At 42.9% G+C, this 24423-nt stretch overlaps 2 protein-coding genes across 2 annotated transcripts in view; both read left to right on the forward strand.

Moving 5' to 3' along the window:
- LOC308323678 (large ribosomal subunit protein uL30-like) overlaps positions 1-24423 on the forward strand; it is a 192497-nt gene that overhangs the window by 149626 nt on the left and 18448 nt on the right. The gene's annotated exons all lie outside the window — the stretch shown is intronic.
- mgat5b (alpha-1,6-mannosylglycoprotein 6-beta-N-acetylglucosaminyltransferase B) overlaps positions 1-24423 on the forward strand; it is a gene marked incomplete at both ends in the record, with an annotated part of 70824 nt that overhangs the window by 37098 nt on the left and 9303 nt on the right. Inside the window, 5 exons of the mRNA XM_080775432.1 lie at positions 13402-13533; positions 15534-15667; positions 16590-16720; positions 21212-21367; positions 23173-23319. Coding sequence (XP_080631558.1) covers positions 13402-13533; positions 15534-15667; positions 16590-16720; positions 21212-21367; positions 23173-23319 — 700 coding nt within the window. The remainder of the gene's footprint in view (positions 1-13401; positions 13534-15533; positions 15668-16589; positions 16721-21211; positions 21368-23172; positions 23320-24423) is intronic.

Below are 24423 nucleotides of genomic sequence, written 5' to 3' on the forward strand. Positions count from 1 at the left end.
CGTGACAACAGTTGCTCGGAGAACAGATCGATCAGTCTCAGACTAAAACTGCATGCATGAATGGATAGGATGGAACCCTAACAGTAACTCATCCCATTGTCGCCGTCATACTCTTTTGGTCATGGCCGCCACCTGAGACCAGAAACATTATGTCCAGACGATTCTTCGGTGATTGCGTGCCAGTGGCTGAGCGCGAACCCGTTGACTTCTTATTGAGTGCCTGCGTTCACAACTGCCACGGAGCGACGACAGTCGAGCTGCTCTCTGACCTGATGTCTCAGCCGGGAGGAAAGGCTGCTCTGATAAGAGGAGGCAGGGGAGATCACTGTTTCTGCTGCCTACGCTATTATTTACCCCGCTAATTGGCTTAACGCGGCATTGAGGCGCCACATGTTCTCTCTGGGAACGTCATTAATGTGCATTACATGTAAATTAGATGTTACAGAGAAACATGGACCGAAGCTCGTTGCTGCAGTGTGCGCGTGCACGTGCTTCAAGTGTACTGTAGGTACAGGTACATGCATGTATTCTAAGAATATATGTCATGGCAGAGAGAGCATGTGAGAGCATGCGTGTGTCTATGAATGTGCAGTGCACACCATTAAACCTGTGCCGGTCTCCATTCATCAGGAAATGGAGTATTCAGCCTCCGAGGAAATATAATGGAGCCAATTGGATTTATCAGACTTGGACTCCATCCCCTCCTCATACGCGGGCAGCACGAGAAAAAAGGCACCCAGTGTACATATCCCATTCTTTTTTATGACCCCATCTCCTCAAATTGGCCGGTAAATGACTTACGCTGAACACCCCTAAATCCTTTTTCTCTGTGACGGTTAATGAATAGAAGAGGGTAGCATTTCTCTCCATCTCTCTCTCTCTCCCTCACTCACTCACGCCGTTTCCCACTCACTATTAAGTTGACAGATCGTTATGTGTCTTGCACTTCCACAGATTTCCCCTCAGGCTTGTATCTATTTACATTTCCTACTATCTCCCCTGCCCAGAATCTCTGAAACACGGCTCTGCTTGTCCTATAGATGCCGTCGTTCCAATGAGGACTGCATGCCATGCTATCCCTGTTTAAGTGCTTTGCTCCGATGGAGAGATTAGCCAGCGACGCGCGCAGCTGCCCTGGAAAGCCAAACGCTTGGCTCGCTTCACATAATTACTGCTAATTTGCCACATGCGCTCTCTCTGCCGGCTTTATCGAGTAGTCACTTAGACCCGTGGCTAGATCTCTCACCTTTCCATTTTATATTTATATAAAGAGTGTACAAATGTTACATTGTCAGAGTTACAAATGGATAAATTAATGTATTTTCTTTTGCATCAAGAAAACACCCACATTGCAGATACTCTGCTAATGTTGCCCCTGCTTTATCTCAGCTCATATTTATATACAGTACACAGCCCCTGCTTTATCTCAGCTCATATTTATATATAGTACACAGGGGAGGAAGAAGTATATCATGCACCTTGCTCTTTGTTTGCTCCTCCCACACGTTGCCAATAATATTAATTCCACAAGTCGTTACGCGGCTCTGTCGGTTGCCAAACATCTTTATCTTGTAATTGGAATAATTCATATTTTTAGGGAAAAAGAAAAGTATATAATATTGTGCTTTCGAGGTAATATTCTTTATGAACACCGGTTGTTTTGCTGTAGTACAGGGGAACATTGATGCTGTGGGTTTCAGTAAACCGTATGGAAGAGGGATAACCACCTTTTCATCTGCATTCAATGAGCTTACTGTTGTTTTTCTTTTTTACAATCTCCGAGTTAAATGGGCACTCAGGATTTTACAGTAGGTATATATACTGAGATCTCCGGGAATGTGCAATTGTGCATGTATGAGTGTGTTGTATCAGGACTAGGAAGAATTGAATGGGGTATGGAAGAACCAGTGGAATTAATACTTGGCAGAAAGCGAAAGTCCTTTCCCCTTCCTTTATTTGATTTTTTGTTTGTTTGCCTCGGGGAGGGGGAAGCCATCTCTGGTATAGTGTGCTGATAGGAGGAGAGGAGAGGAGAGAGGAGTTGAGATTGTCCTTAGAGGAGCACAGCAGACAGCTGTCACTTCCGCTTGGGGATCTCCCCTGGTTTCCTCCCAGTGAAACGTGGGTAATTAGCCAGCATGGCTCACCAGCACCACGGAGACAGAGAGAGAAACATGAGCAAATGAGAGAGAAGGGAGACGCAGGCTGTCAGGGTCCTGTCGGCGCACGCACGCATGCACTCTCTCTCTCTCTCTCTCTCTCTCTCTCTCTCTCTCTCTCTCTGCTTGCCATCCACTTCTGTCTGTCGACAAGCTCACTCGCATGCATTCGCGCTCTCTCTCTCTGCCTGCCTGCCATCCAACTACCTCCGTCAACCAGCTTTTCTCTTTCAATGCTTTGTGTAGAGGAATCTCTGTTGGTCCACCCACCGAATGCAATGCACACAAAACACACACAGGCACGCACGTAAGATCCATCTCTCTCTCGCTCTCTCTCTCTCTCTCTCACTCTGTCTGTCTGTCTGTCTGTCTCTCTCTCTCATATATAAAGTTTCTCTAACGCACACACACACACACACACACACACACACACACACATCTCTCAGGTTCACCCATAGTACACAACATTCAGCTGTCAGTATACAGACTGTAGCCAATATTGTGACATTGTGAGTGACCGGGTGCAACTGTGCATGTGTCAACAACTAACATGCACTGTAACACACACACATGCACGGTAACGCACACACACACACACACACACACACACACACACACACACACACACACACACACACACACACACCTGAATCAAGTATCAGGTGTGATCAAACGAGTCTGTAATCCCATGACCTCGCCTGAACAGTGTACTCTGATGATGTAAGACTCTCGACACATTCTGGGCTGTAAGCAAAACCAAGTTTAAAGCACTGCTGATTTTCCTTCAGATCTCTACAAATATGTGTGAGGCTTATTATGCTGCCAGTTTGCAGGTTGTCTGCCTGCGAGCAACGATGCACTTTCTCTCTCTCTCTCTCTCTCGCTCTCTCTCCCTCTCCCTCCAGCCTTTCCATTGAAGTGCTTTTGTTTCACTGCTTTGAGGTGAAAAGTGGAAACGGTGGTTTGAAAATAGCGCCCGCCCCCCGAATGTTCACAATGTGATGCAGCTCGTGGCACTTTGACAAAATGACGAAGTGTAGATTGTGATTGCATGGGGTGATCAAAATATTGAATCACATCAGGTGACAATCAGATGATGAAAATTGACCTAAAATGTGTCTCTGAATGAGGTTGCGATTGTGGAACAACCTATTTCTTCTCCGTTTCACTGAATTGGATCATTTTTACAGGATATGGGAGATGAATGCGCCATTTATCCGCCATGTGACATTCTGTATAGCTCTTTTCGCTATTTCTAATTTAGCAAAATAATAATTTACCAAAATAATTATAATTTTTGATTAATTTTCTCAAACTTCTCAATTTTCTATACTAGTGAAAATAGTAGATCCCCAAGCTCACAACGTGCCACAGTATATAGGCCATAGAGAGAGACTGTACAAAATAAATGGACAAAGTGACGCCATTGGTTTCTACAGACCCGTTTTGAAGCCTGTTTTTCAGCCATTTCAAATCCGCAATCTTTCCATATCCGAAATGCAAATAGAAATGCTATTGTCTGCAACCGAAGTGAGGGCACTTGATAGAACAGGTCGACACCCTAGAAACATACATTATTTTATCATTAATTTCCAAATGAACGGCACCAAAATGTACTAAATGCATACTGTATCATGATGATTTAAAAATGATTTTAAACTAGCGATTGAAAACAAAGTGTTCATGAAAAGGTTTACTAAGGTAAAAAGTCAGTATGAAGTATAAAGTCCGCCCAAAACCTCATTGACTAGATTATAATGCATTGCGACCAGTAGAAGGTGAAATAGCGACATCTGCTGGGCCAGCAGGCTGAGCGAGAAGTTCCGTGAGCTTCAATTCCAGCAGGAGGTTCGCCCCTTGATATAGGCTAGGGCTTACGTGGGAACTGTCTTATCTTTTCATTCTGTAATGTTGTTTAAATTTTGATGAGCTATTAAATAGCAGCATGGGAGAAAAAACGACATTTTTATTGATGCCCTTCAGCCATCGTGATGACATGAATTTGTTTCGCTGTTATTCTTTCTCTCTAATTGATCTGTCTTTTCCCACGACAAAATGCCACTTATCGAGCCAGAGGAACAGGCAGATGACACTTGGCTAAATAAAACAACAAAGAAAATATAGCCCAGAGGAAGGAAAGGATATAAAAGAGGCTCAAAGTGCTATACTGCAAAGTCAAAACAACGCATCAGCTGTTTGCTGCCCGTGAGGGGCGAGCCCGGCATTTGTTGGTAACAGACATCCCCTCTGCCGCTGTCTTCAGTGGTCAATTAGCATGCAGGGCGTCGCATTTCTCGCTGCCAGCCTGCCCGTTATCTTCTACACTGGCACGTTAATGCTCTCCTTGAGGCCTGTGTCATTTCTTTCTCACCGCGAGGCCTTCACCTTCAGCCCCTCATGTGAGCTTCATGGCTCCAGCGCCCCCAACCTCTCCATAATGTGCCCCTGCATCTGCTGCAGCTAATTCTCCTCACTGCTTTATTCTACAGCCGTACAACTGTGCCGTGTCACTCTGTCTCTCTGACTCTGCCTCACTCTCTTTCTGACTCTCCGTATCGCTCTTCTTTGCGGGCGGCTGTAACTGAGTGGGACCTTCTGGGAATCGGAAGGTCGCTGGTTCGACCCTTGGCTCGCCAAGTCTGTGTCGAAGTGTCCCTGAGGAAGGGAAAATATATATGTTAATGACGTTTAGAAGATTTAGAACACTTTCCTTGGGGTCTTTGTGTGTAATATGTGGACTTAGATATTTTAGATTTTAGCAGTGAGCCCAGTGTCTCTGATGTCATGGAAACTGGGCTCACTTACTTCCTGGACTACATCAAGGACTGTATAAAGAGGACAAGAAGCGAAGACTGAAAGGGCGCCGCCATGTTGCTCACATGGTGCTCCATGGAAGGAAAGAAACATGCGCAGTTGAGACCAAGGAAGCTGAAAGCGTAAGTGTTGGCTGCATATAGCCCATTGCGCATGTTTCTTTCCTTCCATGGAGCACCATGTGAGCAACATGGCGGCGCCCTTACGGTCTTCGCTTCTTGTCCTCTTTATACAGTCCTTGGACTACATGTTATCTCAGTAAGACAGCCCTCCCCCTATCCACAAGGAGGAGATGTGCACTAAAGCAATATGGGAATAGTAGTCCCGGAAGTACAGTAAGTGAGCCCAGTGTCCATGACGACATCAGAGACACTGGGCTCACTGCAAAAATCTAAAATATCTAAAACCACATATTACACACAAAGACCCTCAGGAATGTGTTCTAAATCTTCTAAACCTCATTAGCATATATATATTTTTGCAAAAACCCCTAACCCGCTTCCCGGGCACTGGGTTAATGGCATTCACTGCTCCTATTAGTTATGTGTAATGTTGCCATGGACAATTCCAGGTACGTGCAAATGCACTTGGCTAAATAATTCTTTCTCACTCTCTCCATCTATCTCTCTTTCTTTGTCTTACTCTGTCTCTGTCTCTCTCTTTGAATCTGGCTGATGCTCTCACTTTCTTTCACTGTGCTTTAATTTGCAGATTTAGCTAAATATGCTAAATATGCATAGCCCTACCCAAAAATAAATTAGAGGTGCAGACGTCTTTAATTATACTCTCAAATTATGGAATGCCTTATGCCTAAAAATATTATAGATGCAGGCTCTGTTGAAACCTTTAAACTACACCTAATATATATTTGTATGTAGATTTTCTATAGCACCAATTTAAGGCAAATGTTCTACATTTTATTTAACTTCCTTGTGTGTTTTAATTCAGTTTACTTTTTTCTTTTAAACAGTTCCATCTTAAATGTACTGAAAAAGCATGTGAGGTGCACGTTTTCTATGAAAGATTGTATTATTATTTTCATGGTGCAAGTAGCAGTGGCCAGTGGGATGCAATTATTGTACCTGGTAGTGGATCCAGCTAATTTATCCAAGCCTGTTATGTTTCTCATTGCCTTGTCAGTTGTCTCAGCAAGACTGTCAACCTCAGGTGTCTTTTATTCTAGAGCTTTTCACACTGTGTGTGTGTGTGTGTGTGTGTGTGTGTGTGTGTGTGTGTGTGTGTGTGTGTGTGTGTGTGTGTGTGTGTGTGTGTGTGTGTGTGTGTGTGTGTGTGTGTGTGTGTGTGTGTGTGTGTGCTTCCTTGTGAGCTGCCTTGCTCTACCGCTGCTCATGACACATTTCTTGGCTCTGGCAAATTTTAATCCATTTTCGGCTCCTCTTAAAGTTTTCATGGATTTGCATATCCAATTAAGGCATTGAACAGCAGCTTGTCTGGATGTACGAGCAGTGTCTTGTGCATTCGTGTACACCCTACAGACTACACTGTTATACACTCACAAGTAGCCTATAAGTGCTCCGGCAAAAACTGTTTCAGGGACGTGCAGGAACATGGCATTTAAACATACGCTGTTCATTTCGGCAGCATATCACGTACATACATGATGTACGAACTGAAGCCGGAAGAGATTTCAAGTGGGACCTGTGCTTTGACAAGGTTCAGTTAATCACTTAGCCTTGCATCCTGGCTCATTGGCCCTTGAGGATGTTTGTGGCAGATTGACTCTACCTAACTCTTCCATCAAAGAGAGGATTAAATACACTCATATTCAGTACTTCGAGGTGTTTATACTCACGTGCACGCACACACGCACGCACACACATTGTACATTCATTCCCTAACCATAAACATCACAACTACATGACCCCGCTTAACCTAACCCTAACCAAAGGCAGAATTACAGTACACACACGCACATACAACAGTACCACACATGCACAAGGCACCCTTAGTTTGAATGCCACACAACCCATCACAGTTGGGGCAAACTATTTCTATTTTGAAGCAGTCATGCTTGAAATTAATCCTGACATGTTCACATTTCTGTGAAAAAGCATGGCACTTTCTCCCCAAATAATTCCATACAGTACTCTAGGTGAAAGTGAGGCATTTCCAGTAGTCAATTCACAGCCAGGACACAAGGTAGGGCCGGGAGATCGCCACATCCGTTGCTAGATTAACATCAGTCCGGTCAAGTGTACCTACATTACGTTGGTGACACTTTTGGACTCATCTGGTTGGTGCCTCATCAACAAACCTATGGGAACGCCTACAGATGTGCCATTCCAACTCTCCGTGCTTTACAGATCTTTTCCTGAAATTGCATGTTTTCCCTGCAGGTATTAATCACTGCAGGGAATTGCCTAATTCTACTGCTTTGCTACTGAAATGTCCAGCAGAGGAACTCTATATATTCACTGAATCTGAATAGAATGAACATACAACACTGTCAGGGACCAGAGTTCATCGTCAATGAGAGAGACCAGGATTCTTGTATGGTTTTCTTAAAAATGTCTTTGTCTTTTATTTTCTCTGTGAAAACATGACAGTATGACAAACATTAATTCTAGGCCCAAAATAAAGATTACATCAAGACTGAGCTCACCAAAATAAGACATGAGGGGAACATAATATGTTCCCCTCAGGTCTCATTTTGGCAAAGTCCAATTACCCAGCTCCTTATAAGCCAATCTGAAGCAGCTGGCCCTTCTTTCTGTGACCAGCCATTTAAACTCCAGTACTCATTTGAACTGATACCACCATGTTTTACCATGGTGTGTGTGGCCATCATATGGCATGGCCATCACAAACACCTTGACAATGCCCCTTTCTCACTGACAATGTTCTGTTTCTGTCAATGCACTGAATTGCCAATGTGAAGTTCTCACACGGCACATTTGTAGGTTTCTTGACGAGTGCCATCTGTTTATTCATGAGAGCAGAGTTGTAGAACTAGAAGAGAAATATTGCATAGGTGAATTAAAAGCCGCTTTGTTTGTGCAAGCATTGAAGTGGTGGTCTGGTCTGTGTGAGTACTTTTTAAGTGGTGCAACCACTTCTACAACCAGCTCGCAATGTCCATGTGTTTGTTTGTGATGTACGTCAAATGAGCACGAGTGGTGTGCGCATGCGTGCGCGTGCACCACTGGTGTGCGCACGCACCCACACCCGTGTGTGTAGTGCCGTGCATGTGCGCACTCGCGCTAATGGACCAAACCATGGAGAGCTCCGTAGATTAGGAGTTATTCAGCTTTTAGAGAGGGGAGTTGCACCACTTGGTTCACACAGGTGTGATTTTCTTTTTTGACTGATGAAACCGCTGGCTGTCACACACTGCATGCTCATTATCTCATCTACTGTAGAGGAACCAACCACAGAACTTGTTGTTGCAGTGCCAACTACTCAGCGACCAAACAAGATCGATACGCTTTTATTGAACGAACAAAGGTATTCTTGCGGTGGATTGTGTGCGTCTGTGAGTGTGTGCACAATTGTGTGTTTGTGTGAGACAAAAGGAAAGAGCAGAGGGGAAGGGTGAGACCATGGGCACTTAAGTCCAAGTGCAAACACGCTTTTTCATCTTGTGGCCGTTCAGTGGAGCCTCCAATTGACCGCACTCATGCAGACAGCATAGCGGAAATATTCAGCAGGTAACCAGGCAGGTCAAGGCTAGACTGTAGGTAGGAAGATCACTTTAATATTGTGTTAACCACTTGAGGCAACGATTCCCAAGGGGCCAGTGAGGATAATGTATCATTAAATTAGATTTTAATGATAAAAAATGTTGCGCTATTTTTTTCTTTAATACCTTTAGAAATGTGTTTTCATTGTGATAAATGGCAGCTTTAATTGTTAGTTCCAGAGCACACATCGATTGATCATTAAAATAAACATGCTGCCTGCAGCCCAGAGCCCACCCATCTGACCAGTTAACACTTTTATATGGCAATTAGAAAATAGGCAGTCTACAATCTCACAACACCTCACACCACACCGATTTATGAGCTGTTACACTTTTTAAATGTGTCTTAAAATGTCCAATATCACTTAGGTTTCACAAGGTTTAATATCACTACTTACGGATTGGTCAGAACTGTATGCAGCATGCTGTTGACCTGCACTATCGAAATCACTTTTTTCACTTTGTCTCGCTTTTGTTGCCAGTCTTGCTTTCTTTGATGTGAAAGGAGGTTGACAGATGATAAATACAAAAATAACGATGTCCTCCTACAGACATTTCGTTTGGAGAATCTACAGTAAGTGAAATTCTGTTGAGAGGCAATAGGGCTGTAGGGTCTATTTTCTAACTACATCAAGCTCCTGGGAATGGAGGCAATTACTTTGGTACTTTGCTAACTCTTGCAGTTTCACATGGCTGTGGGCACCACTTTGACTTTTATAATCACTCACTTTGTAAATAGTCAGGTTCTCTGAAGAATCAATGTAGGGAAGTTAAATTGTGTGTATTCACTGAAATGGCAATGTCACTCTGAATCTGACTTTTGTCTTCCATATGGGAAACCAAACACCTAGCGCTCATGCAAAGGGAAATCCCCCATGGCCCAGGGAGAATTTAGGCTTCTGGGCTTCAGACAGGATTACTCTCTGATACATGTACATAAATCCCAGAGCCCAGATTACCCTCCTAAATGACAACAGCATGTGTTTGAAGTCATGAACCACATTGCAGTGTCATAGTTGCTGATCGCCTCCCCTATAGAGCGTCGCAGTCCCTCCATCTTTCAGAACGACGAGTGGCCCAGGAAATGAATCCCAATGCATTTTTTAGGCTTTTCTTAAAGTATTTATTTAAAGACGGTTACGCCGCGGACAAAGCCAACTCGGATCGTGACAAATCATGACAATGAACACAATGTTTTGGGCCGATAATTTATAAGAAGAAAAACAAAACAAATAGTGTTGTCTCCTGCCTTTATTTTCTTCTTTCTAATGATTTGATGGGCCCAAAATATTGTGTTCATTGTCATGATTTGTCACGATCCGAGTTGGCTTTGTCCGCGGCGTAACCGTCTTTAAATAAATACTTTAAGAAGAGCCTATGGGAAAAATGCATTGGGATTCATTTCTGGTCCACTCGTCGTTCTGAAAGGGGGTGGGACTGCGACGCTCTATACGGAGGAACCCATTTCCTTTTTTGGGACTATAGTGGACAATTCAACTGGATAGTAGCAGACAAGTAGCAGCTGTAGAGCTGTGCACAGTTTGAGGCTTTATTTGTAGCAGATGGGAGGCAGACTAATATACTGTACTACCACACTGCCTTTGTATCTGACTTACATTAGACTTGCTTGCAGCAGAGAAACAGGATGGCCATGTTGGTCTGTCCACCTGTCCGTCCTTCCACCCAGTGCACCCACCATTAAGGTCACAACAACATCTGGAAAATTCCTGGCTGGATGTAATTTTCTATGCACCACAATGGTTTTGGTGACTCCATGGCCTTTCCTCTAGCGTAACCAAAAGTTATCAAAGTTATAGCACAAAGGTTAAAAATCTAATTTGCAGATTTTCATGAAACTTTCTCCAGGGAGTAAGAACCCTAGCATCACCCTCAAGCTAAAAATGTATAGTTTATCAGATTGCGGGATAAACTATTCCTTTTGGTGACCCCATGGCCTTTCCACTTGTGCCACACTATACTTATATATTAACAATTTTTTTTATGGTTATTAATTTTGAGCAATGTACCAGATGAGGCAGATTCAATAAATCAATAAATAGCCTAGATAGATACTCTTTTCCAAGTGTCTGTTTTCACAACTGAATGAGCTGAGTACACAAATTAAATGTAGAAAAATATTTTTTTTACTTACGATTTCTTAATATTTTACATCATACCTTTTGATTTATATTGAACTCTTTGATGATTTTTTACATTGTTCATTTACAAAAAACATAGCTGATGAAAACCGATTAAATAATCTGTATTATTTTGAGACCGTTCCGATACCCATATGGAATCTTTATGGCGATTATTATTATTATTGCGATTATGCTACCGAATAATCGTGTATCCCTAATATACACATATACATCAAGTGTACTTGATGTATATGTATCTTACTTCATTGTCCCTTCTGTTAATTTCATTACTGTCCAGTGTTATTATTCTTACTTTTGAGAGGCACTAGCCCCTCCTGTGCCCACTGCCCAGCTTTGTGTGTTTGTGTATATGAGCACGGAATGTGCTCAGCTGATTGGCTAAGCACGGAATGTGATGTATGATGATAAGAGCACCCCTCACTTCACATGATTGTGATTTATTTTCCTGTTGTTGCATAGTCTTGCGGAGATTGTGTTGCTCGTACCTATATGAGTGAGAGAAAAATAAGCCCCTCTTGTAATTATAAGTGTTTCATATTGCGGAAGCGCTTTGATTTTCAATGAAGACATGTTTGTGTTTGCATAATTATGTCTTTCTTTTCTATTTGTCAAAGTGTTGCCTTGAATCCCAGCTCTGAAGACAACAAAGCAGGCAAATCAGAGCAATGAATGTGTGCTGTATTTATGTCCTGCCTCACCGCAGGCTGATGATTGCCTCGTTGGCAACACAGCAGAGAACTGTGTTATCAGTTGTTTACTGATCATAAGACGGGTGTGAAGATGATGGAGACAGGAAGATATAATAGAACAGACATTCTGTTGTATAGCACACCAAATGGGACACACAGCTGTAGTTTAATGATGACATCAACCTTTATTTCAGTGACACTTTTGTATGCAAGCGTGCTGAGAGGTGTTACTTGCATTTGCCGGTGTGGACTATGTACATGGAACACAATAAGAGCTTTATTATAATCAATGCTGCCGCCATTCATCTCGCTACCTTTCATAATCCCAACAAATGCCTGATTCATGTATACAGCATGTGTGTTTGTGTGTGTGCTTTCACGGGATACCAAGATGAGAAGGATGAATGTAGCCAATGGAACTCAGTTGACAGTACCCACACAAATGTAATACAGGTGTGTGCGTGTGTGCGTGCGTGCCCGCGCTCGCTGAAGTGTGTCTGTGAGCAAAAAAGGTTGGGCTGGACACGGTGGCACAGTTGGTGGTGGCTGTCGCCTCACAGCTAGAAGGTCCTGGATTCGATTCCCGCTCGGGACACTGTGGGTGCTGGCGGCGTGTTTCCTCCTCCGCGTCATCAGTGCCCATACCCAAGGCAGGGTTGGCGAAAGGGCCTTTCTGTGTGGAGTTTGCATGTTCTCCCCGTGTCCGCTAGGGTAGGTACCCTCACAAAAAACATGCAGTAATCCTAGTCTCTAAACTGCCTCCCCCTGGCAAGCCTGATGGAGGGGAAAGGAACTGGTTGGAATAACGTGTTCCTTCCACGCGCTACGTCCAACCAGGGAAACTCCCTCCTGTCAGGTGTAAAGGAGCAACTTGGACACTCAGGCATGAAGGAAGCATGAGTTAAAGTCCGTTGCTCTCCCCATGTCCCCCATATATGGGGACTAGGTTGGCGGAGGGTGTGTCGAGCCCCTGGATCACATTAGATAATTGACACGGGTGAAAAAATCGTGGGATAAAAAAAAAAAAAGTTGGGCTGACAAATTGGGAGACTCCCCACTTTGAGACAGCCATGGCAGGTAGTGTTGAATTCTGTATGCTTGACTGGTTCTGCCCTCTCAGGCACGCACGCACCCAGACATACGCACAAATTCACCAACATTGCACACATTTATTCACACAACTCTAGGAGTGTTAAGAGTTATACTTGTACATGTAAAAGCTCACAACATTTCACAATTATGTCTTAAGTGTACACCTAAATCAGGCCGTTGGGCCACTTGGCTTCCGAGTCATATCTAAAAACAGATCATTGTTTTTAGATATTATTATTATTTTTTGTATATACTATTTTGGATTATATCATGTAACATTTTATTGTCTAAGAAGTCTAAGAAGCATTGGGTGTGTAACATATTGGACAGAATTCCTGTGATAATGATCTTGATATATTTTTGTCTGTGCATCTTCATGCAAGACTGAGTGACTCTGTGACCTTTCCTCTAGCACCACAGGCCAGATTTGACTAAAGATATGAGTGGGTGAAACCTACATTGCTACTGCGGCTCTCACTCTTCTTGTTATTTATTTCCCACTCTCTTACTTGCCTTTATAGTATACATGTCAAATGTAGCTCTTTTTTCATATTATGTTCATACAGCGTTGTTATTGTATTATGTATAATGTTAATTGATAATGTCATCATATTTGCTTAATTAGATTTGTTCTATATGCGTATATAGCCTTTTATGCTTCTATATACCTGTTCACTGATTTGTCATATGGATATTGATCATGTACAGTATACAGTGGTTTTCACAGTTTTGCACATTCCATAACTGGACTGAACTTCCGTGAACTGTGTGTAACCTCTGTATAGGTTTGTGGGAGTTCCTCCAGGCAGAGGAAGCTGCCCTCTGACCGGACCGTTGCCCTTTGACCTCATCTATACCGACTACCACGGCATGCAGCAGATGAAACAGCAGATGGGTCTTTCGCTGAGAAAACACAAGTCAGTCTTTACGCTCATGTCTGTCTCGCACATTTTCTCATTCCATCTCTATTGTTTCCATCTTCTTTCGTCCGCTACAGACATCGGTTCCTGCCTTACTCTCTCTCTCTCTCTCTCTCTCTCTCTCTTGTGACATACAGAATGCTGTGCCATTTCTCTGGCCTTAGTGTATAATCGGTTGCATCCATTTGCTAATTGTCTTTTGTTCTGGTGTATTAGTTGATTATTGGTTTATTGGCTGGTTGGTCTAGGTCAGACCAGGTCGGTAGACTTGTACAAACACTGCCTCTTCGCCAGCAAAATGTTATCACAAGTGAATCCATCTCTCAACACAGTGGATTACTGTAGATGTAGAAATATCTACCTTGGTTAGAATATAACTCCCTTTGTTGTCTTGTATATGCTGCAACAAGCAAAATTTGTTGTGAACTTGTCCCCTGATTGTTAATGGAAACTCTGAAACGATAAAGATAAGTAAAACAGAGAAAATTATGAAGAAGGAACAGAAAAATAAACCCAAATCTTTCAAGTGATGCAGTAGGCTTATGAAAAACAAAAACAAACACATTTGATGTTTTGCTGTAGAGAGGCTAATTAGCGTGTAGCGCAGCAACATGGAGCTGCTTTCCTTTGCAGGATCATCTTTTCCCCTCTAAAACACACACACACACACACACACACACACACACACACACACACACACACACACACACACACACACACACACACACACACAAGGACGAGGTGAGCACACGCCTCTTGTTAAAACAGAAGCAGCAACCGTAAACATTTCTCAAGAAATCGATCGTTTTCTTCCTCCAAACCTCCTTACCCTGGCCCTGGCACGGGCTGCCTGAAAGCCTGCATTGATTCTCATCACTGTCAGTCCAAGGTGAGCTGATTGGCCGATACTTATCAACTGTCAGTGGTTGAAAAGGCCGATATTTTAATTTCCTCACCAGGACCTGAGCCTGCTCAGAGATTCAGGACATTGACAAATCAGATTGCAACCATTGATCCCCCCCTACCCAACTCTCTCTCTCATAGCACACACACACACACACACACACACACACACACACACACACACACACACACAGACTTTGATATGCAGACTGTGTGATGACCATAATATAATGGCATTCCCTTCTCACCATAAAAGCCTTTTATAAGACCACTCTGAGTATAATCTGGTGTGACATCAAGATAAACCAATTTATTAGGCCCTTTCCTTGATGTTGACAGAACAATATGGCCTCTTCCCTGTTGATAAGTTGCCTCCACAGCCAGCATCAGAGAGGCTTAATTGTCGCATTTCCAAGTCAAATGAGGCAGATCTCTCATTGAGAGAAATGGTTAGTTTGTATTACTTTTGTTGTAAAAGCCAATACGATTCATGTGTTTAGGAGCATGCAGCTGCCTCGATCACAGCCCTGGCTCGCTCTTCTATAGTTTATATAACTTGATCTGCACCCAGTACAAAAAAGGATGAGGGGTGGGGGTTTCTGTAGCAGTCTAAATCAGGCTGTGGTTTAAAGCCAAACCCCTTACCTGAAGGCCTGGCTGAGTGTCGCTCACTCAGGGCGAACTGGCGTGGAGACAGAACAGGATATTTATCACCCGATGATGGCTTTACGAGCCAAAGCTTCTGAGTCAGGCAGGGGTGGGGGGGTGGGGTTGAGCTTTCATAACTCACAATAACAATATTGTTTGTTTGACAGGATCTGACAGAGAAAGTGACAGTTGTCTGATGCAGACTCGTGCCTCTTTTTACCCATGTTGTCGTCGTCTTTCTGGCTGGTTCTTGTGCATGCATACTGTATGTGTTCATCGAGGAGATGCAATTTTTTTTCCCCCGTTACTGTTCCTCTCTCTCTCGAATGGATAACATGTGTTGTCTTGGCTGTGATTCTAGCCCATCATTTGAATGGATTGCATGCAATGTGTTGATAGCCCAAGACGTGCTGTGACTCTGGGTGGCTCTCCCCTCTGTCGTCCAGGTGCCACATCCGAGTGATTGATACTTTTGGCACAGAGCCAGCCTATAACCACGAGGAGTACGCCACTCTGCACGGCTACAGGACCAACTGGGGATACTGGAATCTCAACTGTAAACAGTACATGACTATGTTCCGTAAGTGGACCTTTGATTTAACCATTCTGCTGTTTGACAAATTACTTTCTGAGAGACTGAAAAGAATGTTTGCCAGCTCAAAGCCTAATTCGAGGCTAATGGTTTTTTTTTTTTTACTACAAACCATAACCATTTTATGTCCGTTGTCTCCTGCTGAAGAGAGCTGTGTGTGTGTGTGTGTGTGTGTGTGTGTGTGTGTGTGTGTGTGTGTGTGTGTGCGTGCATGCACTGTGCATGTGGCTGTAGTAGTGCCCCAGGCCCCTCACAGAGAGAGTTATTGAGAGACATTCAGAACAGCTGCTTGTGCATGCACAGATGCCTCGATCTGCACACTGGGGCCCATAATCACGTGCATTGTTTCGCATGCACATGAATGCAAACACACAACACTATATGCTGCACACACATTGATGTGCACGCTCCTTGTGCGCACACACCGAGCAAACACAAAAATAAATGACAAATCCAGTGATGGATGATAATCACAGGATATCCACAGTGTTTACTGGAGCCAGAGGAAACTTCAGCTGTGCCTCCAATTAACTCAGTGAACACAGGCTCTGTGGCGGCTAGCCCCCGCTGCTTTGGAAATGCTTATTGTTATTACAAGCCCAACACTCTGCGAGATGTCAGCTTTTATCTCTGGTCTCAGAACAGGCTGAAAAGCAGTTTATTGTTTCCCTCTTCTCCACTTGACATCCCACGGCTGTGGTAGACTTGCTTATCATCATCTGTCACCGTGGCATTGCGTGTTTATGTCCTGAGTGAGATGTGACACAATGCCCTTGGGTGTAATTTGAAGAGCAGATCCAAATGGCGGGGTTCCTGCCACGCTGCCACAACGTGTCACCTTTTATCGAGACATGACTTGATTTAGAGGTGCCATGTTCCAGGCAGTGCTTTTACCGTTTGTCCTTGGCAGCTCACACCCCAGACAACTCCTTTATGGGCTTTGTGGCGGAGGAGCTGAACGAGACGGAGCGGCTCAGCATCCAGAGGAACAAAGTGGACAACATGGCTCTTGTGTACGGCAAGGAAGCCAGCATGTGGAAGGTCGGTACACTCGGAACATAGTAATTCAATGTCAAATCTGATAAGTTTGCACTCACAGGTGTTTTAACGACCCGGATATACTTTGTTGACTGCCTTTACCCAGGGGTCTGTATTTGATCCCTGCCGTTTATTGCCCTGCACCAGATGTTTTTGCCGGGAAAAAGGCAAATCTACAATCCAGCGACTTGCGACGAGCTGTGAGCTTGTAGATCAGCCATTTTCGCTGAATGTTTACCTGTTGTCGCTGAATACCCAGAATATGGATGCTAGCGTTCATGTGGTTAAAATGCTAAACAGATTCTGATTTCAGCTTGCATAACACACATAAGAAGGCATGATTTCACAGATTATCTCTCTAATCGCAAACATACTCACTTTATGAGATCAGCAAATAAACGACACAATGTTATTATGACTGTCTTGCCAAAGGGAGCGTCTGCATGCACCACTACGTGATCATGAGCACGCAGATGCCATTCACAGTGTCAACAAACATGGAAGTCAAACAAATGGCTCTGTTGTGGTGCCAAACACAAATATGAGTGGGCATCGCAAGTTTTCTGTTCTTCAGTGAGAAGTGGAATTAAGAACTTTACTGACAGTTTTATGTTAACTGTAGTCAACTGTAGTACCTTCTAGATATCTCCAGGGGCTAGAGTTTACTGTTGCTTGGCAACACCATCAAAAGTCCATTTCCATGTAGACTTTCCTCTCTTGTGCAGTCAGTGGTTCTCAAACGTGTCAAAGACCTCCAAATTGATACAGTATACACGTGTATTTTGCCCGCAGAATCCCATCTGAAAATATGTTGTGCCAGGGACCCTATACAAGATAACAAATACTTTTTTTCTATTGATTGCTAAAATTAACAAAAAAACAATTCAAGGCTCCATGGGTTTCCATAGAGTCTTGAATAAAATGTCTGTTCATTTTTATCGCATTCCTGAGGCAATATTTGATGACCAGTGCAGTCTCCATTGAGTCTCCGGTCCAAGAGGAGCGAACTCTTTGTGCGAAGGACGGCACGTCTCGTTTTCGTCCTGACAACTCTCTTTCCGCTGCGACGTTTCATTTGTCGTCGCGACTTTGACCTTGACCGACGCAACGATAAAATGAAACGTCGCAGCGAAAAGAGAGTCGTCGGGACGAAAATGCGTCCCCATCGAGACCTGTCGTCCGATGCACAAAAGGTTTGCTGTCTCTCCTCCGGTCATCACATTATTGACTTAGGATTGCGACAAAAACAACAATCTCCATGAATTCAAGGCTTCATGGGGTGTGTACTTGATAGAAAATAACATGTTTTGGGGGTGAACTATCCCTTTAATTATAGGTTAAACTGATATTGATTCTATTATTAACATATTTTGCTGGCGACCCCCTGGAACCACTCCTTAAGGCCCCCTGGAGGTCCCCGGTCCACACTTTTGAGAACCACTGGTCTTCCTTCTTGATAATGATACTTGGTTATATATCCCCCATTTATTTTTCTTCCAAAACGTCATTTAAACGTTAAAATACTATGTATGGAGATATCCAACAGCTTGTTAAAAATATTGGATTTGACCCACTTGCCCACTTCCTGGGTGGTTTGTGAGACAGTTTGATGAAGTGGAACCTGCTGGCCGTCACATACTGAAGCAGAGCTTTAACTGAAATATGAATATTAGATAGCACATTTCCTGCCAAATATGCCAGTCCAGCAGGAATAAGTGTGGTCATGCATCGGCTATTGTTTTGTTGTTTGGAGTACAGTAAGTTTCCCCCTGAGCAGCTGGCAAGGTATCTCCCTCTCAACTTTGATGTGTCTGGCAGCCTGCCCCAAGGTTTGCTTCACTCCCATCTGAGTCTTTTGTTCTTTCACTGCCTGTATTTTATTGAAGCCCTCCTCTCAGAGACTGCTTTAAGTGCAATAGAACATTTATATAGGCTTGAAAGATGTCCATGCAAATCCCAGATGCGTTGGGGTCTCCCCAGGCTACGAATGAACACGTCACCATCCTCTGTCTTGTTTCTGGATATTAAGAGTGTAATGCATTATAGACATTATAGATCTTTTTCCCACTTGACTTTGTCTCAATGTGTTTTTACTAAAGGTTAAATAAAATGGGTTTCATAGAAAGTGTTCCCTAAGTGGTAACACTTTTTATGAATCTCACACTGTGTAATTTATTTTAAGCACTCATAAGTAGGCTACTAAAGCCTTGCATGGTCAAGTATCATAATACTTCATAATTGCTCATTTAGTTGTCAGACAATGTTATAATTCTCATAGTTGAAATACATAATATTTTTGAGTGCTGCAACCACTCCATTACACAGCTACTGTATGTATGTCCCTGGGTCTGTCTGTCTGTCCCTGGGTCTGTCTGTCCAAGCACAAAAATAGCTTGGTTGGTAACTCTGTCAATTCTCAACCGTTTCGGGCGCGGGGCGGCTCACCGGAACTGGGCCAGCCCCCTGGCATTATACCGGTAGTATAATCACTGTTTATAATAATGGGAAGCTGGCATGATCTCTCTCTCTGATTTACATCGTGATTGATATAAAACATTGTATGGATTATGATTATTTATGAGTGCTTATACAGTGTTAAGTTTTGCACTGCCTGCTATGAGAAAAGAATGACTAATCTGTCCCTCCCCCCCTCTCTGCATGTACTTCTATCCTACTCTGCATTCACTGATGGATCCACCCAGCTCCAAGTAAGTAGTTTGTTTGGGCCAAGTTGTTGAATCTTGAATCCTGAATCCAATTCAGTGTGTAAATCACATTTCACCGTTAGACAGGAACAACACCTTTCTTTAACTACATAGATCTATAGCTCTTCAGTGGTGTATAGGCTTAACGTTGGTGCAGATTCTTGTAAGTTTCTCTTGCAGAAATAGTTATTCCCCCAGAATCCACCTGAACGATCATGATAAATATTGTAAGGTTTATTCAAAAAGCACAGTCTGTTCTCATCAGAAGGCTCCAGGGCTGCACAGCGTGGCGCATCTCTGCACACAGGAGCCAGTTCCATTTGTGATCGATAATACTGTTACCCCTGGAGTAATGCATGAGGAGTTTCTGCTTTTAACAAAACACAGAAAGTTCTTTCTTTAGGTTGGTACATCTTTTATAAATGTTTTGCTTTTTAATGTTTGTGTTCTCAAAGACGATGAAAGATGATGAACAACATAGAATAGTCACTCAAATGTAAATTGTTAGTTATTCAAGTATAATAATAGAACAAAATATAATACAAATACTGTGCTAAGCCAGGGGCATTGTCTAGAAGCTAAATCTATTATTAATTCTGTTATTTGTTATTAGTTTTCTCTACGTTTTCTCAAAGGTTCAGCTATAAACTATGTACCGTAATTCCCTCTCAAAGTTCCACCAAAACATGGCCCGAGATGAGAAGAAGGAGCAATGTTCAGAGAACATTTATGCATTTATTCATTGAAGTCTTAACATGAGTAAATAATTCATGCTCTACCGCTGTTCACAATAGATGACTTGCATCACTTCTCTTAACAGGTCACATCGGTTTGTCTCTCTGCGTGTGACAGGGGACAGCTAGCTATCCCACTGTGGAAAGAGACAGTGACTTATTGCTATGGCTACAGCTCTGGAGCCTATAATCTCTGGTGGGTGAGAGGGCTGGCCGTTATGAAGATTAGGCCTTTTCCAAAACATGATGGTCATTTCAAAAGCGCGGGGGGGTAATGCATTTCGCTTGGGATGGGACGATTCACTTACCTCCCGATTCGATACAATATCGATACCTATAGGGTGCCGATTCGATTTATTTTATGATTCTTAAAGATGGAGTGCCACAATTTTTGTATTTTTCCAGTTTTTCATGTGTCTATGAGGTGACAGTACTTCATTAGACACCCTGGAGTTGTTTTTATGTGCAATGGTGTATTAACTTTGTATTTAGGGTTTCTTCCTGGAGGCTGAACCCTTGACAGTCAAACGGGCCAATGAAGTAAACAGTAATATAGTGACACCACACTATCAACCCCTCCCCCTTTATCATACAACTACAGCTGTGGGTGCGGCTTCAGTTCAGGTGGATCATCACCCATCACCACCCACCAGGCAAACCAGGCATACTTAATGAACTGGTGGGCGTGTCCACATAAAAGCATGATTTTAACAAATACTGTACACTTTTTGGAAAAAGTTCTTCCCCCTTATATTGTAATAATACCTCAATATACATCAATTCTGAACTTGGCGATTCGATTGTGAAATCGCGATATATCCCTGAATCGTTTTTTGCCCACCCCTAGTTTTCGCCAGTGCCTTACACTTTATCCCTAAATTACTTTTTCCTTTTTTGAAAAACATTTTTCAATAGTTCAATCTACAAGCTCACAATGTGTCGATGTAGATCGGCTAAAAAAAAAAAGGCAAAGAAGTTTATGGATAAGGGGTCTGTTGTCAGTCTGTTGAGAAGCAGTATATCAGACAGTACTGTTTCTGTATCTGCACTCACAGGGTAAAGAGAAGTTCTTGGCCATTCTGCACCGCTACATGGAGATCCATGGGACTGTCTATTATGAGGCACAGCGTCCCCCAGAGGTGCCTGCTTTTGTCAAGAACCACGGCCTGCTGCCCCAACAGGAGCTTCAGCAGCTCCTCAGGAAAGCCAAGGTAATAATGAGAACGATGCTTTGCTTTGTTGTGTACTCCGTTTTTACTGTTTGGTGTAACTCGAGACCTGGCCAGTCCAAGGGGATCGTGATCAAATCAAGACTAATATCTAATCAAGTGGCATAATATATTTAGGACGGTAAACTGACTGTGCCATAATATATTTAGGACGGTAAACTGACTGCCATAATATATTTAGGACGGTAAACTAACTGTGCCATAATATATTTAGGACGGTAAACTGACTGTGCCATAATATATTTAGGACGGTAAACTGACTGTGCCATAATATATTTAGGACGGTAAACTGACTGTGCCATAATATATTTAGGACGGTAAACTGACGCACTCATCCCAGTGCAGTGTTTACTCCTGAGTTTCATGCAGGCAATGTAATCATAACATGATCACAATCAGCGCCAAGAGTAGGGTTACTGTATTTATTATGAGCTAAAACATTATTGTCAATGTGGTGTTCCGTACAGTATGTGGGTGTGTCTGCAATACTCCACTGAGTTTGATTAATGACAGACAAATATAAGTCATCCCTCCCCTTTATTTGGAGAATCACATACACTGTAGGCGCAGACACAGAAATATATGAAATGCATAAAAACCAGTGTTCTTCTGGTGGGTTATTTTAGTGCTTCACAGTCACTGCCAGTTCCACTGCTGTCAAACTTCCCTGCGTGTCGCCCCCTTGTGGTCCCTGGAACAATTTAAAATAAAAGGACTAATGAAAGTTACAGGTATGAGGTATGGTGTGTGCGATATGAGGTGTGAGATTACCATTATGACAGTTATTCTTAATCATATTCCATCACATTCAAGGGCTTTTGGAGAGACATGAGACAGACTCCAGTCACTTTAGACTAGAGCACTGCAGAGGGTGTGTGTGTGTGTGTGTGTGTGTGTGTGTGTGTGTGTGTGTGTGTGTGTGTGTGTGTGTGTGTGTGTGTGTGTGTGTGTGTGTGTCCAGCTGACACTCGTTAATGTCAATACAATTATGTTTATGCACTGTCAAATAGGTCTACATCTATTCTAAGGTATCATACCTGTATAGACATATATTATCCTGCTACATAAATCTTTGTGTTTGAGCACAAAATGCATTTTGAGAACCCACAATTTTCAGCCCCCCACACAATCATTCTACAGCAGTGGCACCCGGCCGAATCTAGTTGAATACCCCTGGTTTAGCAGCTGGATTGCTGATAATTTCACATATGGTGTCAGATTATTAGATTGTAAATTATTCTGCTCATGCAAGCATTTCAAGTTAAACATTAAGTCTAAACTTATGTAGTGCCTGCTGATATTAAAGATGTTGTGTTGCTACACTCAATGCAACTACAATGTCATTCCCATCAGACAGAAACTTTGTATGTCCATATTTATTTATTTATTTTCCCGATCAATGCCCTACTTTATCATACAAGAGTGTCATGCAAAAGTAGTGAAAATACAGATCTACAAACCCCCAAAGCAGATCGGCTATTTTCACTCTTTGTTTTAAAACGTATATAAAAGGAATGTTTCAGACATATACTGTTCAAGGTTTCCACCAACAGCAATGATCTAATGCTGTAAAGAAAGTCCTCAAGGATCATATTCCAACCCAGCACTCGCTCAGACGTTGCAGATTGTTACCTACAGTAGCACTTTGCTACTGTACATGAATTAGGAATACTATTCATTTTTAGCAACATTATGGTAATAATGTATTGGATGATGTTTCTGTATACAAGATTGTATCTGGATATCAGCAGCATGAGTTAATTGCAAACTACCTTTTCCTCTTACAGCTCTTCATCGGATTTGGCTTCCCATACGAAGGCCCTGCGCCTCTAGAGGCCATAGCCAACGGCTGCATCTTCCTTCAGCCCAAGTTCAACCCTTCCCACAGCTCTCTCAACCATGACTTCTTCAGGGGGAAGCCCACCTCCAGAAAGGTACCGATCACTCTGGAGGCAGGGCCCTTTCTGCAGTTTGTTATTGTATATTCACAGTGGGTCGCATCATGTTTGATCATGGAAGCCTCAGGCATGGTGTTCTTGGGAGTCAACGACCAATTATGTACTCATTCATTGCCATTTGATGTACTACCGGTAGTTTGATTGATCCATTTGTCTGCCCGTCCTCAGCTGAATGCTTGCATATACATAATTTTGGTTTGTACAAAGTAATATACAGTAGCAACCCATCATTTACAGTATAGGTTGTGGCTCCAAAACCAGTAAAACCCGTACTTCATTTCTAAAAGCCCCGAATATGGAAGTTTGCGGTCACGCAATCGTATTGCCCCTCCCAGATCCTCATCGTGACCTTAACCACCCCAAACCGTAGCAGTCTTAAACCCTAGCATCTGTATAGCAGAAAATAGCAGATCAACAAGTTCTCAATGCTTGTGGACCGGCTTGTTTTCAACGAAAGCTTTCCCCACAATAATGGAAATGACCGTAGTATAGGGCCCTGAGGGACTCCGGTCAACCACATACTGTAGGGTCAAGTGCTTAAGATTATACTGCAATTAACATGTGTGTGTTTACATACTTGGTGCGTTCAGAAATACAGAAATAATAGCACTCTGGGTTTGACATCATAGAGTGCTCTTAAATCGGTAAATCTTCGAACAGTCAGAGTAGATGAATACAGTGCGTGGTCTGGTTTCCAAAGGAAAAGTGGTTAGCATTTAAAAGAAGGCACTCTTCCATGTCTACAATTTGATGGAGATGGTTCTCGCGGTCCAGGAGTGATTCCAAAGACTTGAAAACATCTGAGAGGAATGCAAAGCATGAGAGCAGTCAGAGTCACCTGGAGAATTATGTATATTCAACTGAGTGGAAAATGTGAAACAGCACCGTAGGGCAACAACGAGTCAGCAGACTCTCTGAAGAATAGTAATGTAAACATTCAGATGCATCTACTTTATGTGTGAGGGCGATTTGAGGCTTCAGAGGCACTATGACACTCAGCCTGTCTTCAAAGGGACATCCAGCACTGTAGATACTGTAACAAACAGGCTTGTTTAAATCAAAATGGTGGTTGGTTGTGCT

This window comes from Protomyctophum bolini (genome assembly GCF_963924005.1).
Source record: "Protomyctophum bolini genome assembly, chromosome: 11".
Classification (NCBI taxonomy): domain Eukaryota; kingdom Metazoa; phylum Chordata; class Actinopteri; order Myctophiformes; family Myctophidae; genus Protomyctophum; species Protomyctophum bolini.